A 15,647-nucleotide genomic window follows, 5' to 3' on the forward strand; every position below is an offset into this window, starting at 1 on the left:
GTAAAAGCAGTCTAGAGGCTAATTACCTGCTAGGATTGCTTTTACATGAAAGCCGACCGCTGGCTGAAAAGAATGATACCAAGATGATACCTAAACCTGCAGGCATCATTCTGTTATAACCACTCAAAGTTCAGCAACATACCAGTACGTTGCTGGTCCTTGTTGGGCATATATTGTAATCTTTTTTTTCATGCAGCCTGTGGGCTGAACAAAAAAAAGAGATTGATCGGTGGGTATGCCCACCATTAGAATACCTTCATCCACCCACTTCTAATGATGGGCATACATGCACCATTTATATATGCCGAAGCATGGGGGCATCCGCCCCAAAAGTTAGTAGCAAATCGCTCCTCCGCCCCTGCTGCCCCCATGCTTCAGCATATATGCTCTTTTTTTTTAACTGTGGTGGTGAAATTACCTCTGACAGCGCTGGAGTCATGGCTTTATGTATCGTGGGAGCAAACGCTGTTGCTGTCAAGATAAATAAATCCGCGCTGCAACTGAATGGCGTACCTGCTAAGCAAATGTTGGTTAACAATAAAACAAAATAACATTACAGTATAACAGTAAGACTTACCATACCTGCAAAGCAAATACAAAAAACAGTAAAAAATAAAACATTTTTTAACGCAACCTGTGCCTAAAATATATATATGCCGAAGCATGGGGGCATCCTCCTGCAAAAGGTAGGAGCAAATCGCTCCTCCGCCCCTACTGCCCCCATACTTAGGCATATATGCTGAAGTATGTAACTGTGGTGGTGAAATCACCTCCGACAGCGCTGGAGTCACGGCTTTATGTATCGTGGGAGCAAACGCTGTTGCTGTCAAGATAAATCTGCGCTGCAGCTGAATTGCGTACCTGTCACAGAGCTTATACATCTTGACCCCGTATCTGGCACACTTGCTGGGAAGGTACTGTTTGAATGACAAGCGGACAGAAAACTTAATCAGGGACTCATCAATGCAGACAACTTGATGGGGAGTAAACAAGTCTGCAAAACATTGGTTGAAGTGGCTTACGAGGGGCCGAATTTTGTAGAGCCAATCGTATCCAGGGTCTCCACGGGGATGACAGAGGTCATTGTTGTTGAAGTGCATGAACTGCAAAATCTGCTCGTATCGTGCCCTGGCCATGGAAGCAGAGAACATGGTGAATTGGGTCAGTGGACCAATATGACCGCAACTCACTCTTTTTGGTTATGCCCATGAGGAGGGAAAGGCCCAGAAAGATCTTAAATTCGGAAACCGTAATTGGTTTCCAATCTCTGGCAAGGGAGGACTGGGGAATAGTGGCAATGTGTTGATCAGCGTACAAATTGCTTTGGTCCACAATAGATCTATAGAGATCTTTGGTGAAAAACAGCGAATAAATATCAAGTGGCATAAAATCAACTGTTTCCACATGAATGCCGGGTTGGCCAGTGAATGGGGGAAGTACGGGTGCTGCAGAAGTGGTGGGTTCCCAATTAGGATTGGCGACTGCAGCAGGAAGGGCACTATGGGCACGACGGGCCTATATTCGTCTTCTTGGTGGCAGCGGGACACTACTTGTGCTTGCCACCTCGCCAGCTTGAACTGCACTTATGGGACTCGCCACGTCACCAAGTGTTACTGCAGTGCTGGATGTACGACCAGGGTGTACTAGGCCGCTGGTGCTTGCCAGTTCACCAGAAGGAATAGCGGCACTAGTACTTCTCTGCTCCATACGAAAGCCCTGTGGTTCTTGCACCTCAACAGCAGAAGAAGATTGGGGTCTGGTACGCCTGACCTTGGCAGGGACCACAACTCCGTTGTCAGAGCTATCTGTCATAGAGCCGCTGATGTCTACAGGTTCGTATTCTGAGCCTGAATCTGACAGATGAGTGACTTCCTCTTCACTATCTGTCATGCTCAGAAACGTGTAGGCCTCTTCACTAGTGTACCTTCGATTTGCCATTTTGGGCTCTAAATTTAGTGGTACACTAGTGAGACTCACAGGTAAAAAAGCTCCTGACTGTTAGCGACTGTATCAAAACGCTACCAAAAAACTGTTAGGGATCGCAGGGATCAGGCCTGACTCTGCGAACGCTGCAGTTATGTGTGCTTAGTGTTTTGTAAGTGACAGTGATCGATCGATACTGCACTTGGGTGGTCTGGGCCGAGGGGCAAAACGCAGCTGCCAGCAGGTATCTGGGCTGATCCCGCTAACACTGCGTTTTTGGGGACCCTAAACTGCTGGGGATACTAGTATAGATCTGAATGGATCAGATATTGATCCGTTCAGATACTATACCACTAAGGGAGGTGTATGTTGCGTGCGTGGGTGTTAGCGGTACTGGAACTAACCTGACGCTGCCTGGGGCGACGCAGACCCTATCTGACCCTAAAACGTAACTTATATCACCGCCGGGCGATTAGGGGGTTAAACCTTTATTAGGTAATAAACGGCGGATGCCCTGAAACTATAATAAACAAACTAACTAACCAGCGTCACCCGTAACACTTATACGGTGATCACTGGTGAAAGGGTTAACTAGAGGGCAATCAGGAGGTTAAAACCTTTATTAGGTAGTATATAGGGGTCCCTGACGCTATAAAACTCTGACAGCGAACCTATATACTTACCTCCCTAACTAGGGTCACCTGTGACATTAATACAGCGATCAGAAAAACGATCGCTTAGTGACACTGGCGACGGGGGGTGATCACGGGGTTAAAACTTAGTTAGGGGGGTACCCTAGACCTAAAGGGGCCTACCACTAACTGCCCTACCACTTATAACTGTCACAAACTGACACCAGTGCAATAATCAGAAAAAAAAAAAACTGCTATTGGTGTCACTGTGACAGGGGGGTGATGGGAGGTGAAAAGTGTGCCTGCGTGTTCTCCTGGAAGTGTAGTGTTGGTGCAAACGCACATTGATGTCTTCTCTCCTCGGCGCCGGAACGAAAAGACCGGCTTGAGGAGAGATGACATCACTTCCTCCGCTTCTGTTTACATTACAGAAGCCGAGGAAGCATTTCATTCGCCAGGAGCGATTGCGAGGGGGTGGCCACGAATGAGTGGCCTCCCCCTCACCTCTGATCGCTCCTGACTAGAATCCGACCGCCGCAGGCATCGGGGGGGGGGGTCCGATTGGACCCCCCACCCACAGGCAGGCAGGCAGGCAGGCAGGCAGGCAAGGACATACAGGTAAGCCCTTATGCTTGCCCGTGTCATTGTGCCGACGTACGGCAACTGGTTAAAGGAGAATTAACTAAAAATAAAGGATTAGTTAAACACACAGGGGCTTTTTTAATTAACCTCTACTATTCCTTTTATTGACTCTTGAAATTTACAAATGCAGCAAGATAAATAGTGCATTTTATATACAACTCTGTAGATGAGACCAAAATGAGGAGGAAAGAGGGACATTCCCTCCAAATCAGGGACAGTTGGGAGCTATGCAAGGGCAGTGCAATTCCAATGCGGAGTGGGAAACATGCACATAGTACTGCATTTCGCATACTGCATAAGTGTGAACCTAGCCGCAAGGAGATTCACCCACTTTCATTTTGTCTTGGTGTTCCCAAATTTTGAGTGGTCAACAGAAAGAGCAGGGTACCCTTCCAATGGGAACTCTAGTTTCAGTGACAATCAGGGATTTTTCTCACTTTGGAGGGATTTGCTCTTATTTTAAAGTGGGGTTCCAATCAAATTTTTAACTTAATCTTACCCCCTTCAGTTAATTGCATAGATGTTCAAATTCGGATCGAAATTTTTTTTTATTGCTGTAATTACCTTTTATATTGTACGTTATTGTGGCACTTCCTGTCTCTCCTCCCATGGGAGTAGGCGTGTTTATTGCCTTTCCCCGGCGCCACACTGTCTCCTGGGAGCTTAGTGTCAGGCTTCCCAAGATTCAGTGCGGAAACAATGATCATGCGTGTGAACAAGCTGTGAATTAACAGCATTCACTGCATCCAGGAAATCAATGCTTGTGGGCTTCACATGCTCACAAGCAAGATGGAAACAGCCAGCATCACATTTTTTAAGTTACTCTTCAGTACGAAAACAGACAGAGGTGGAAATATTACACCCAAACTGTGAGTATTATATTGGGGTTAGCAAAGTGTCTCAATAACCTTAAAAAAAAAAAAAAAAAAAGATTGGTTGCCGGACTCCCGCTTTAAGTGTAGCTCTGGGATAGGAGGTGAATGGAAACTTCCCTTTTGGGACACAGATGACAAAAGGTAACCTAACAAGTGTTATAACTCTCCTCTACTCCATCCAAAATAGAAAAGAAACGCCTACAGTTCTATTCGGATGATGTAACATTGATAGGGAGCACACCCTAATGCAGATCTGTAATCCAAAGTTGTCCACGAGCCGCCGTTCTATCAGATAGCCACATTTATACGGCCACATTACACGAAATACAAACACTGAGGCGGGAGTGCGCATCCCCTCAACATGAACGTATAAATTAGTATTGTGTGTAGTATTATGGTATAAATTAGCATTAATTGTCCAGTGTTTGTATTGTGTGACCTTATAAATTAGCATTGATTCTGCTGTAGCTGTGCGCGCTCCCACCTCGGTGTTTGTATTGGGTGTAACGTCACTTCCGTGACATTATCTGATGCTTTCACTGATCGGTATTGTGGCAAAACTTGTGGAACGCATTTGGAGCACTTACGCATGCGCAGTGCGGCGGAACGCCACTTCCGGAGCAAACTGCGATGGGTCATTACACCGGTAGCGGGTATCTGATAGAACACCGCCTTCTCACTGTATCAACACTGCGGGGTGTAGCAAAATGGCGGCAACGAAACGTCACTTCCGTTACAACTTCTGAGAGGTCGCTTCATCTGACGAAACATCATCATCACTTGCTTTTACAGCCTTGCGTCATATCGCTCCACCCATTCGACGTTCTTTCCTTCGAAGCTTTTCCAGCTGTTGGAGTAGTACGGGGGTGCGCTTTCTGGTCGGTTGGTCCTGCGGTCGCTTAGTTATTAGGCGACCCTCATGGCTACCGCTCGCCTTTTGGAAACATCCTGGAGTTTTGTCGGCGCGGCCTGATGTTTGCTGACAAGAACGACAGGTCCTCCCCGGGACTCCGGGCCTTGCTAGGCCGCTTTCTGCGCGGCTTGCACCCGTATCGTCTTTTCCAGCGCGTAGGAGCTGCTTGGTCTTATCTAATGGGACCCTGGGAAGCGTCGTCCTTCCTCCCTTCCGGCTGGTTGATTCACAGGTCTGTGCGGTCTGGTGAGTTACCCGAGGTGCTTGAAGCTCTGGGCTTGCGCTCAGGGTCCTGGGAGGAGCTGGGAGAAAGCTTAGACGAGCTGGGTACCTGGAAAGAGTTCCTTCCTCCTGAGGTTGGAGTTGATCTGCACCTTCTGAAATCGTGGCAAGGTGTTTCTTCTGGTAAAGATGAGGACTCCACGTTCGAGGAACTGACCACCTGGCAAAAGGTTCATGGTAACATGCAGGTGTTCTGGGAGCAAGGATTAGCTTGGAATGATACTGCAGAGCCAAACCAAGAAGAGTGCCATAAAACAGCCTCTGCCAGTCAGAACCTTACTAATGAACACGAACTCTACAAAGTGACCCACGAGATAAGTGGAGCCCTGCCATACTCTTCCTCCCTTGGTATACTATCGTATATCTTAAATGTAGGGAGTGGTGAGGTACACGCTGGCTTTCAATGGAAAGATGACCAAATTGTAGATGACCCTAGTCAGAGTCCGTTTGAGATCCAGCATATCCGGGACAAGAGACTCCGATTTCTGCAGCAGAACAAGACCCAGGAGGTTGTCACTTCTGGTGTCAAGCAAGAAGCTAGTGACATAGAACAGAGTCAAACAATAGTGCCCAAACGCCCTGATCCTATGCACCTCTCATTAGCCGACCAGGATGTTTCTAATTTAAATGTAGACTTGCCTGTGTCGGAATGTCTTGAGGCCCAAAGTAAAAAAATACATGACCAATGTGAGTGGTTACCAGATTTGAGCTTGACACAGGGAGATGTTCCGGAGTTTTTAGAAATGAATGAGATGTATGAGAAGTATAGTTCCTGTGACCAGCAACCAGTTGTAGTTCAGGAAGTGGACGAGTCAAGCAACCACCAGCATTTATGTCCTTCCAGTCCTGACAAGGACCAAGGATATCATAGTCTGGAATACTGGCAGTGCCCTCTTCCACAAAATCTTACCACAGTTGGAACACCTGAACCCTGTGAGTTAGACAGGGAGTCTGTATTATTTGCCTTGCCAACTGAGCTGTCAACTTGTCCAGATGACCAAAACAATGAAGACATGGACTCTGATCTGCACAATGAAATTCCTATTTCTTCTGTCTCTGTTTGCACAAATAAACATATTGGCTTCATTTTGGGAACAGTTGTAAGCGATGATGATGATACAAGTCCATCAAGCAGCGATGAATGGGACAAGGAAGAGGATGACGATGATGATGGATTTGACAGTGAAGGATCAATATCCTCCACTGACAGTGAAACTTCTGTCCCTGAAGATGTCCTGTGGGATTTGTTTTGTTCTGCTGATCCTTACAACCTTCAGAATTTCACAGCCTCATTACAAACTGGTGTTACAACTGGAGAAAACTCTCTTTCTTTGGAAACACTGGATCAGCCTCAGTATGATGAAGAATTGTGGTGCGATAGTAATGCAGAGTCAGACAGTGAGAGTGACTGTAGTGCTGATGAACAGGAAAATCTAAGACTTTGGAATGCATTTTTAAAATCAGATGATCCTTACAACCCCCTTTACTTTACAGCCCCTGTGCAAACATCAGAAAAAAGACAGAGTAGTGAAATTGTCAACACAAATTCAGAGATGGTTTGTACACCCCTTCCAAATGAAAAGGTAACCTTGGTTACACATCAAGCTTATGACCTCCAGCAACTGCAGTTTAAAGAAACGTACAGTGTGGAAGATAGTGCCAATCTTGGACATAAAAAGGTATATGTTTGTTGGCTGTAAGCAAAATTATGAAGTGTAAAAAATGAGTTCCACAAAGCTTTGTTATGAACAGTGCACTATAATTTACAATAGTGGTCCCCAACCTTTTTGGCACCAGGGCCCAGTTTCATGGAAAACAATTTTTTCCATATATCGGGGGGAGGGCTTATGCTAGGGCTTATTCACACAGGATGCAGTGACAAGCCTTTTTTTTTTTTTTTTTTTTCTGCTTTTTCTATGCATTCCATTCACACTGCAACTCAGTCTGTGGCTGGTCTAAAAATGTAGACATGCTGCATTTTATTTCAACGCACCGTGTCCCGAATCGCATGGCAGTGTACTGCAGCTAGCTTACTGAGTCACGTTCCACACAGCCTCCCACCTCAGATGTTAATGGACAACTGCCAGAATGGTAAAGTGCTGTGGCAGCTCTACGTTCCCATGTAAGTTTCTGCTGTGTGGCCCGTTTCCTAACAGGCCATGGACCAGTACCAAACCTCTACTTTACAAGGTTTGACAAATCAATAGAGAAAAAGTTCTGGTGCTTGGCATAGGTAACGTTTTCAAAGCACTCCAGAAAAAAATATTTTTGTTTCTAGTATAACTGGCCGTGCTTTTACACTCATACTGCTAGGGCCCATTCATACCATTTTGGCGTGCAGCATTGCAGTGGTGTATGCTGTAAAAAGTAGGGCATGCAGTAATTTTTTATTTTTTGCAGCGGGTTGTGGCAAAAACCACTACATCTTTACTGAAGTTCCCCCCTCCATTCTCCAGCAGTCTCGAAAATTGACTGTTTCTGACGTCAGCATGCTCCATAGGCAGGAATAGTCCACCGCTGGACCGTGGGAGAGTGTAGTTTTCCAGAGGATTGGCTTATCAAGTTAGTATAAACTTTGTGCTCTCCCCTAGAAAAAAAAAACTAGCACAGCCGCACTACATGGGAAAAGAAAATTTTCCGGAGTTGGGCTTTAAAGTGGCATTCCAGTCAAACCCTAACTAAGCCTAAATCTGCTCCTACCACTATTCTAGGACTATTCTGCTGTTCTATCCTATAAAAGAAAAGATGTCTATACTTATTCTGAAATCAGTGATGTGAATGGAATCAAGTGTTGTGAAAATACTGAATGAATATGAGCTATAAAAAAAAAAAAGAATATTATTCTGAAGCCTCTACACTGAAGCCGGCCATGTGACCAGACTGGTGCTGCTTCAGAATAGAAAAGTATACACATCTTTTCTTTTACAGGCTTGATAGAATAGTCTTAGAATGGGAGTGGGAGTAGATTTAGGCTTGGGGTGTAACTGGAATTTCATTTTAAGTTTATTCTCCCAGCGGCCCCAAAAGCACCACTGCTGCTGGTGTATCAGCCCTAAAATTGCTTGCATGCTTCTAATCAATAGTATTTTTTAAAAAAGAAATATGGGTGTTTTTTTTTTTTTTTTCCCCCCAGAGCTCCCTGAGCAGAGAGCTGGTGACTGTCAGTCACCGCTGTCTGCTCTGCCCCCTCCTCACTCACTGGAGCTCTGGGCTGTGGAGGGAGTTGGAGCTGCCAGCTCGTACACTCAGCAGCTCGCTGAGGCGGTGCCGGTCCAGGCATGTGGGTGGATCCCGACCATATGGTCATGATCCAAGCCTGGACTGACTCTGTGATGTCAGCTGTCTGCTGAAAACGGGTCACAGGAGTGCAGAACGAACTGCACTCCTGTGATTCACAGGTGAAGTATGGCCAAACTAGCTTTGGCTGTACTTCTTGTCCTTTTAATGTCTCCATGCCATGGTTAAAGTATTGTAATTTCCCACTGTGTTTGCAATCTGTTAATCTTTTTTAGGTTTGTTTTTTTGTTTTTTTTATACATAGTGCTGCTACTTTAGTCATGTCCTGAAAGTATTGGCATGTAATGTCGTCTTTTAAAAAGTGGAATTTCAGAAAATAAATTGCTACTCCCCTAGGTGGCAATAGCATCAATCTGATGCTGCATCTGTTCCCAGCCACCTCTGCACTGAGAACTGAGCGAATTAAAGGCTGCTGATTGTTCTTCCCTCTGCTCTGAGCTGCTGGGTTGTGGAGGGGGCGGGAGCGGCTGGCTCACTCTCCCAGCATCTCCCTGAGAGTTTAAGCCAGCTGCTGCTCCAGACATCTGGGTGGATCCCGGCTGTAAAGGTGGGATCGATCCAGCTCCTGAACCGGCTGAGTGAAGTTAGCTGACAGACGACTTTAGCCCGCTGTCTGCTGAAAATGGATCACAGGAGTGCAGAGCGAACTGCACTTCTGTCATCAATAGAAGTAGGGCCAAAAAGCTTTGGCTCTACTTCTCTTTTAATTGCCAACATTTTTGGCATTTGTGAGATTTTTTTTTTTTCTGCCATTAACATATACTTAGATTTGCATAAATAAACAGTGCTGCGCTACTAAAAAATACCATGTGCATAAACAATACAATGAAGACATGAACTAAATATTCCAGTCCATGAAAAAGGATGAGTAAAACAGGTGACCGAAAACAATCCGTGCTAGCTGTACAGGCATAGATACAAATCAAACTGGATAGCCGCGGTGCCTTGCGCCTTGACGGTACACGTATAGGGGACGGAGCCCACGTGCTGATGTCACACCGAGGCTATCCTTTTTGATTTTTTTTTTTTTTTTTTCTATGCCTGTACAGCTAGCACGGCTTATAATGCCTTACTTGTGAGTATGTTTGTTTGACTCATCTTTTATGGGAATACATTCGTTTTAAACGGAGAGCACTAGATCTCGCTATTCTGTTTTTTACACATATGCTGATCATTGCATTCTTGGAGAGCTTGTCAACCACTTAGAGGAAGTGTATGGATTTAAGGACTTCCGGTGTCAGCTTTATGCCAGTCCCTTGTGATATCCCCAGAGAGGAACTGCTTTATTTGACCCGCTGGTGAAACGGGTCAAATTGTGAGGTGAGCAGCCTTATACACAGGTGGAGTAGAGCAGTGTTTCTCAACTCCAGTCCTCAAGGCGCACCAACAGGTCATGTTTTCAGGATTTCCACTATTTTGCACATGTGATTTGATCAGTTTCACTGCCTTAGTAATTACCACAGCTGTTTCATCTGAGGGAAATCCTGAAAACATGACCTGTTGGTGCGCCTTGAGGACTGGAGTTGAGAAACACTGGAGTAGAGCACAAGCACAGTTTAATTGGAGTGAAAACACTTTGATAGCAGCTACTATTTTTTATTCACTGTCACATTAATTGTTATTTAGGATTTGATTGCGCTGATTGATTTCACACAGTTATATACTTAGATTTATCTCAAGGAACCCATTTCTCATTGGATTCCCTAAATGTCTCCTTTTTAGTAGTTATAAATCATTTATATTTTAGATCAGTCTCAAAAATTAAAGGAGAAAAATAGGATTGCCATTGCTCGCCTACTTCTGATAATGCTGATTGCCTGGCTGTGTCTGGCTTCAGTATTCCCAACCACTCAGGACCGTGTCAGATTTTCTTATCTCTATACTTGTTCAACATTAGTGATTCAGATGGAAGAGAAAGTATCGGCATAGCCTCCAGGCATCTAGCATTTCTAGAATGAAATCCTACCTTTTCTTATAAAAATCATCCAAGTCCAAACCACTTAAAGCCCTGGTTCACATTGATGTGATTTGATATGTCAAATCCAGCAGCAATTGCTGGCAATGGCACCGTCCTAATTGGTGCAACGCTGCATTTGCGTCGCCGTACCGATTCTTAAAGTAGTTTCTATGCTACTTTTTGCGATTTCGGGGTACGATTTACATTGACATCTGTGCAGAAACCTGCACAGATGTCTGTGAAATCGTAGCTGAGATCAGGACTGACATGCGGGAGTGAAATCGTGCGAGTTCAACTGAACTCGCAGGGCTTCATTCCTGCAGCTCAGTGTGAACCAGGGCTAAAGGCTAACACCAGTTAAATTTTGGATAGGTTGAGAAGAGTTTGCCTTTCTTTTGGGAAATTGTCAATAACCCTCGTTGGGAAGATTCCCCCACTTCCTATTCCTTGTAATAGTGGTTGAGGTTGTCACGAAGACAGGAAGGTAGAGCAATAAAATCCTTCCTTGCTCTGCTAAAAACTAGTTTGTCTTTGTCTCTGTTGGAGAGATCTTCCATTGGTTTTCTGTCCTGATATGAAGCGATGAAGATATTCTAAAAAAGCACAGCAATGAAAATGAAAACCTGTTGGAGGCTCTGACCCCTTTCTTTACATGTTAAAATAAATCAAATTTTGGCTGGAGTTAACGTAGTGAGAGGAATATGAGGCTGCCATTGCTGACCTGTCCTTATATATAAATGCTCTTCACCTTGTTATCATTGACTTCTTTGATTCAGTACCCTTTAAAGCCCTGTTCACACCTGAGTGTTTTGGAATCGTGGGCAGAATCACTCGATTTTTGCCTGCAATTCCAGAATCACAGCAAAACACGGGGCACATTTGTGAACCCTTTATTAATGGCACCCCAAACATGATGTGATTTTGCCACAGTGCCAAACGTGCCTGGCTCCAGGGTGGATAAAATCAATGATGGCGATGCGGCAGTGAAACAACAAGGTGAGGAATGTGGCGGCAGCAGGTGAGTAGATGCCCACTAAGGGGCACTGCCATGATGGATCTGAAATGACTTTGGTTTATTTCATGGTTACTGTGAAATTGTGTGAATGCATTAATCCAGTGCATGTTATCTCAGCTTGCAGAGCTGGGATTCATTGAATGAGTTTACCAAAAATGTAAATATTGCAGAATAATATAGCCTCATGCTCCATTTCATGCTAAATAAACAAAATTATTAATGTATCTTAAATAGAAATCTATCATTAGATAGATTTTTACTCCAAGTATATTATTAAAATAAATGTGATTATCAAAAAAATCAATTTAATTAAAAAAAAAAAAAAAATTTCAATCCAAAATTTTTTTTATTTTTTTATTTTTTTTTGATCATTGATTTTTATCCACCCTGTTTTGCTGCAAGGATTATAATGTGTACAGTGGCTGAAAGAGTTGGGCGTCTTGCACATGGGGTGTCTTGTGCGCGCCTCCTGACATTTTAGTTCGCCCGGCAGGTAGATGTACAGTGTCCAGCCCCACTGCCTCCAGCCTGTCAAAATCTATAGCAGTCTGCAGCTGGACGGGGCTTAAGACTGTACTGAGTAGTACTCATGTTTAGGGCTTTTGCCCTAAATGCAAGTGGGACTTGGTACAGCATTTAGCCTCACCCAATTGCAACCTACCGTTGACCTAACCAGGCAAAGGGGTTGGAAGTTGCACCTGTGCCTTCTAGGTGCACTAAAACGCCAGGAAGCGCACGCCGCGACTAAACGTCCCTGTGTGGAAGGGGCCTTACAAAAAAGCCCTGTGCAAGCACAAATTGTGGACCACTCAAGTAGTTTGCGCTATATATGGAGACTCTCCTCTACTGGAGATGGACTTGATGTGCTCTTTTTAATCTTTATTAATGTGAGTTGCCTACATTACTCTTCTTTTTAAATAGCAAAAATCTACACTCAGAGGCACTTCTGTTCTCTTTTCTTCCATATCTAGCAAAAATGGACCCTTAAGTAACAGAGGGCTGTCTGTACTTGCACAGCAAGTAGCAGTAAGATTTTACGTGTATATATATTAATTCTCTCTCATTTGGCATGCACAGAGAACACGCTGCATTTGCCAATGCATGGAGGTGCCATTAGGAATTAATGGCATTCCTGTGCCTCTGCTAAAGTGCAGTTCTTTGTGGGTCAGAAAGGGTGTGACCTACAGTTACACAATTAATCGTTAAAAAATCGATCTCGATTCAACCCCCCCTAACGATCTCTATTGCAGAGTTTGCTGATTCTTTCATATAACAAGTGGAGAGACTTATCTGCTCACTCAGCTGGGCAGTCTGCCAAGTTTTTAACATGAAACATTGTAACTAACTCTTCCTTGTTAGATCAAGGGGGATAAACTTCTGTGTAAAGAGAAAATCCAGGCAGTTTGCCAAGTTTTTAACAAGGTGTAAATGCAGGAAGTTTAACCACTTAAAGTCTAATTCTTTTTCTGGCACTTGTTTCTTTAGAGCCCTTTCACACTGGGGCGGTTTGCAGGCGCTATTGCGCTAATAATAGCGCCTGCAAACCGACCCGAAAGTGCCGCTACTTTCATTCCAGTGTGAAAGCCCAGAGGGCTTTCACACTAGAGTGATGCGCTGGCAGGACGGTAAAAAAAGTCCTGCCAGCAGCATCTTCGGAGCGGTGAAGGAGCGGAGTGTATACCGCTCCTGCCCATTGAGATCAATGGGACGGCGCGGCTATACCGCCGGCAAAGCGTCACTGCAGAGGCGCTTTGCGGTGGTATTTAACCCTCTCTCGGCCGCTAGCGGGGGGTAAAACCGCATACCGACGGTAAAACGCCGCTAATAATAGCGGCATTTTGCCCCCGCCCCAGTGTGAAAGGGCTCTAAGTTAAAATCAATATCTTTTTTTGGAAAATTACTTGGAACCCCCAAAACATTATAGATAGAGAATATATATATATATATATATATATATATATATATATATATATATATATATATATATATATATATATATATATATATATTTTTTTTTTTTGCAGAGACCCTGGGGAATAAAATGTCAGTTGCTGCAATATTTTATGTCACACTGTATTTGCCCAGTGGTCTTTCAAACGCAAATTTTTTTTTTTGGTAAAAAATACACTTCAATGAATTTTAAAAAAAAAACGTAAAGTTAGCCCAATTTTTTTTTTTTTTTTGGTTTTTGTTTTTTTTTTTTTTTGTTTTGTTTTAATGTAAAAGATGTTACGTCGTGATCTGTCTTCTAAGCAAAAAAAAAATGTGATTCTCATTTTAGCCAGAATCGTGCAGCTCTAGCGTGACCACAGATATGTGAACCTAGCCTTATTTCAGCTGTTGAGTTGTTCATTAATCTGCCCACTCCTGTTAAGTCAAAAGTCAATCATAAGACCTAGACACTTCTTTTTCTGAAAACATTGAAGGACATGGGATAAGCGCGTATGTTTGGGTTTTTTGTTTGTTTTGTTTGTCCCCCCCCCCCCCCCCCAAATAACCTAGAGCTGTCTAAAGCCACAATTTTCCCAGCTCTGCTAGTATTCTATGGAAGTGGCTTCTTCTCTGCACACTAACCTCATTGGGTTCTCTCAGCTCTGCCACTATTCAAAGAAGTCCTTGTATTTTTTCAGTGACTACAAGGTGATTCCTGACTTTGCCAATGTGCCGTTCAAATCTAGCTTCAATGGTCCTTTGCCAGTATCCCCCTAAATTTTTTATTTTTTTCTTTCTTTCTTCCTCTGCTGCTGATGTTGCACACAAATCCTGCGTTCCATCCAAAAATGCTTTTAAAGCACACCAATAGCCTGCCACTACTGTTTACTGCTGTATTTAACCATATGGTGTGACGCAAGGCTAAAAGATTGTGCACTTCAGATTTTGAAACTGAAGATTAATTTTCATAATGTTCGATTTGTCTTGTCTTCAATAGTCAACATAATTCATTGCTGAGTAGATATATATGTTGTTACTGTAACTTTGGAAGCAATATAAAAGCATTCCAGGTAATGACTTCCCGAGAGATAATGAGACTGATGCAAAGGACTGAAACTTAAAACCTGCGACAAGATCAAGATGATGTAACTGTTGGACAGACAAAGTTGTCTACTGGGAACCAACGCGCAGCATAATAAGCAGTAGGAAATACAATATGCAAAAATAAGTCGAGGCATATAGACGATTTTTGTTTTTTAGAAACATTTTCTCATAGGGCTTTTTTATTGTAAATTCAATAGGTTTCTACTTGGGAGAAACCTACTGAACTCGCTGGTAGGTAATTAAAGAAGTGTTACACCCAAACGCTAACCTTTAATATATTGCAGCTTACCAATTCTTATTATGGATGGCTGCAGTGGTGTGTGTGTATGGGTTTTTAATTTTTTTTTTGGCTATATTTTTTTTTTTTTTTTTTATCTTCATGTGGCGATCCTGCCAGCAAGTCTGTTTTTCAACAGAGCAAGCTGCCCTGCAGATGTAGAGGGTTGAGAGAAACCTTTTAACACTCTCACGGGTGCTTACAGTGATCACCTTTTATTCTTTTAATCATGCAAAACATTTATCCCAAAAAGAATAAAACTGTTGCTGTAAAAGCTTAAAGAGGAAGTAAACTCTCCCCCTCCAATGCTGCTTTTTAAACGAGCCAGTAGCTAAATGTATTCCAATACATTCTGCATCATGTTTCTAAAGTCCAGCTCTTTAGAAGTTTGTGCTTCCTGTGATAAGACAGCGCCATCTTAGCTGTTGTCTTCCAAGTCCTTAGTGTAATATACTTCTGCCTCTTCAGCTGCAATCTCGCGCATGGACACAGGGTGTATGAGGAGAGTATGATTGAGACTAGTCTCGCGATATCTCTGTGCAGTGCCGCAGGGAGCTGATATGATAGACACGGAGACAACAGCACACTTCGTAATGGAAGAAGCGTGCTGTGAATCGGGGGGAGAGACGGGCATGCACGGCCGACGTCACTACAAAGAATAATACAGATTACATGCCAACGGAGCAAGTAAGGTGACATTTACACACAGCGTCAAGCAGTGCTTTTAATGAGGATTTAGATGTGCTAAAGTTATGGGGGAGGGTTTTCAACCACTATTTAAAAAAAACAAAAAACTGT

General features: G+C 43.6%; 1 protein-coding gene across 1 annotated transcript in view; it reads left to right on the plus strand.

The window, feature by feature from the left end:
- The first annotated feature begins 4,852 nt into the window (after window positions 1-4,852).
- Window positions 4,853-15,647, plus strand: part of PPP1R15B (protein phosphatase 1 regulatory subunit 15B) — a 37,768-nt gene continuing 26,973 nt past the window's right edge. Inside the window, exon 1 of the mRNA XM_073615836.1 lies at window positions 4,853-6,946. Within this exon, the coding sequence (XP_073471937.1) occupies window positions 5,045-6,946 (1,902 nt within the window). The 5' untranslated portion in view covers window positions 4,853-5,044. The remainder of the gene's footprint in view (window positions 6,947-15,647) is intronic.

This window comes from Aquarana catesbeiana, linkage group LG02 (assembly GCF_042186555.1).
Source record: "Aquarana catesbeiana isolate 2022-GZ linkage group LG02, ASM4218655v1, whole genome shotgun sequence".
NCBI classification, from domain to species: Eukaryota; Metazoa; Chordata; class Amphibia; order Anura; family Ranidae; genus Aquarana; species Aquarana catesbeiana.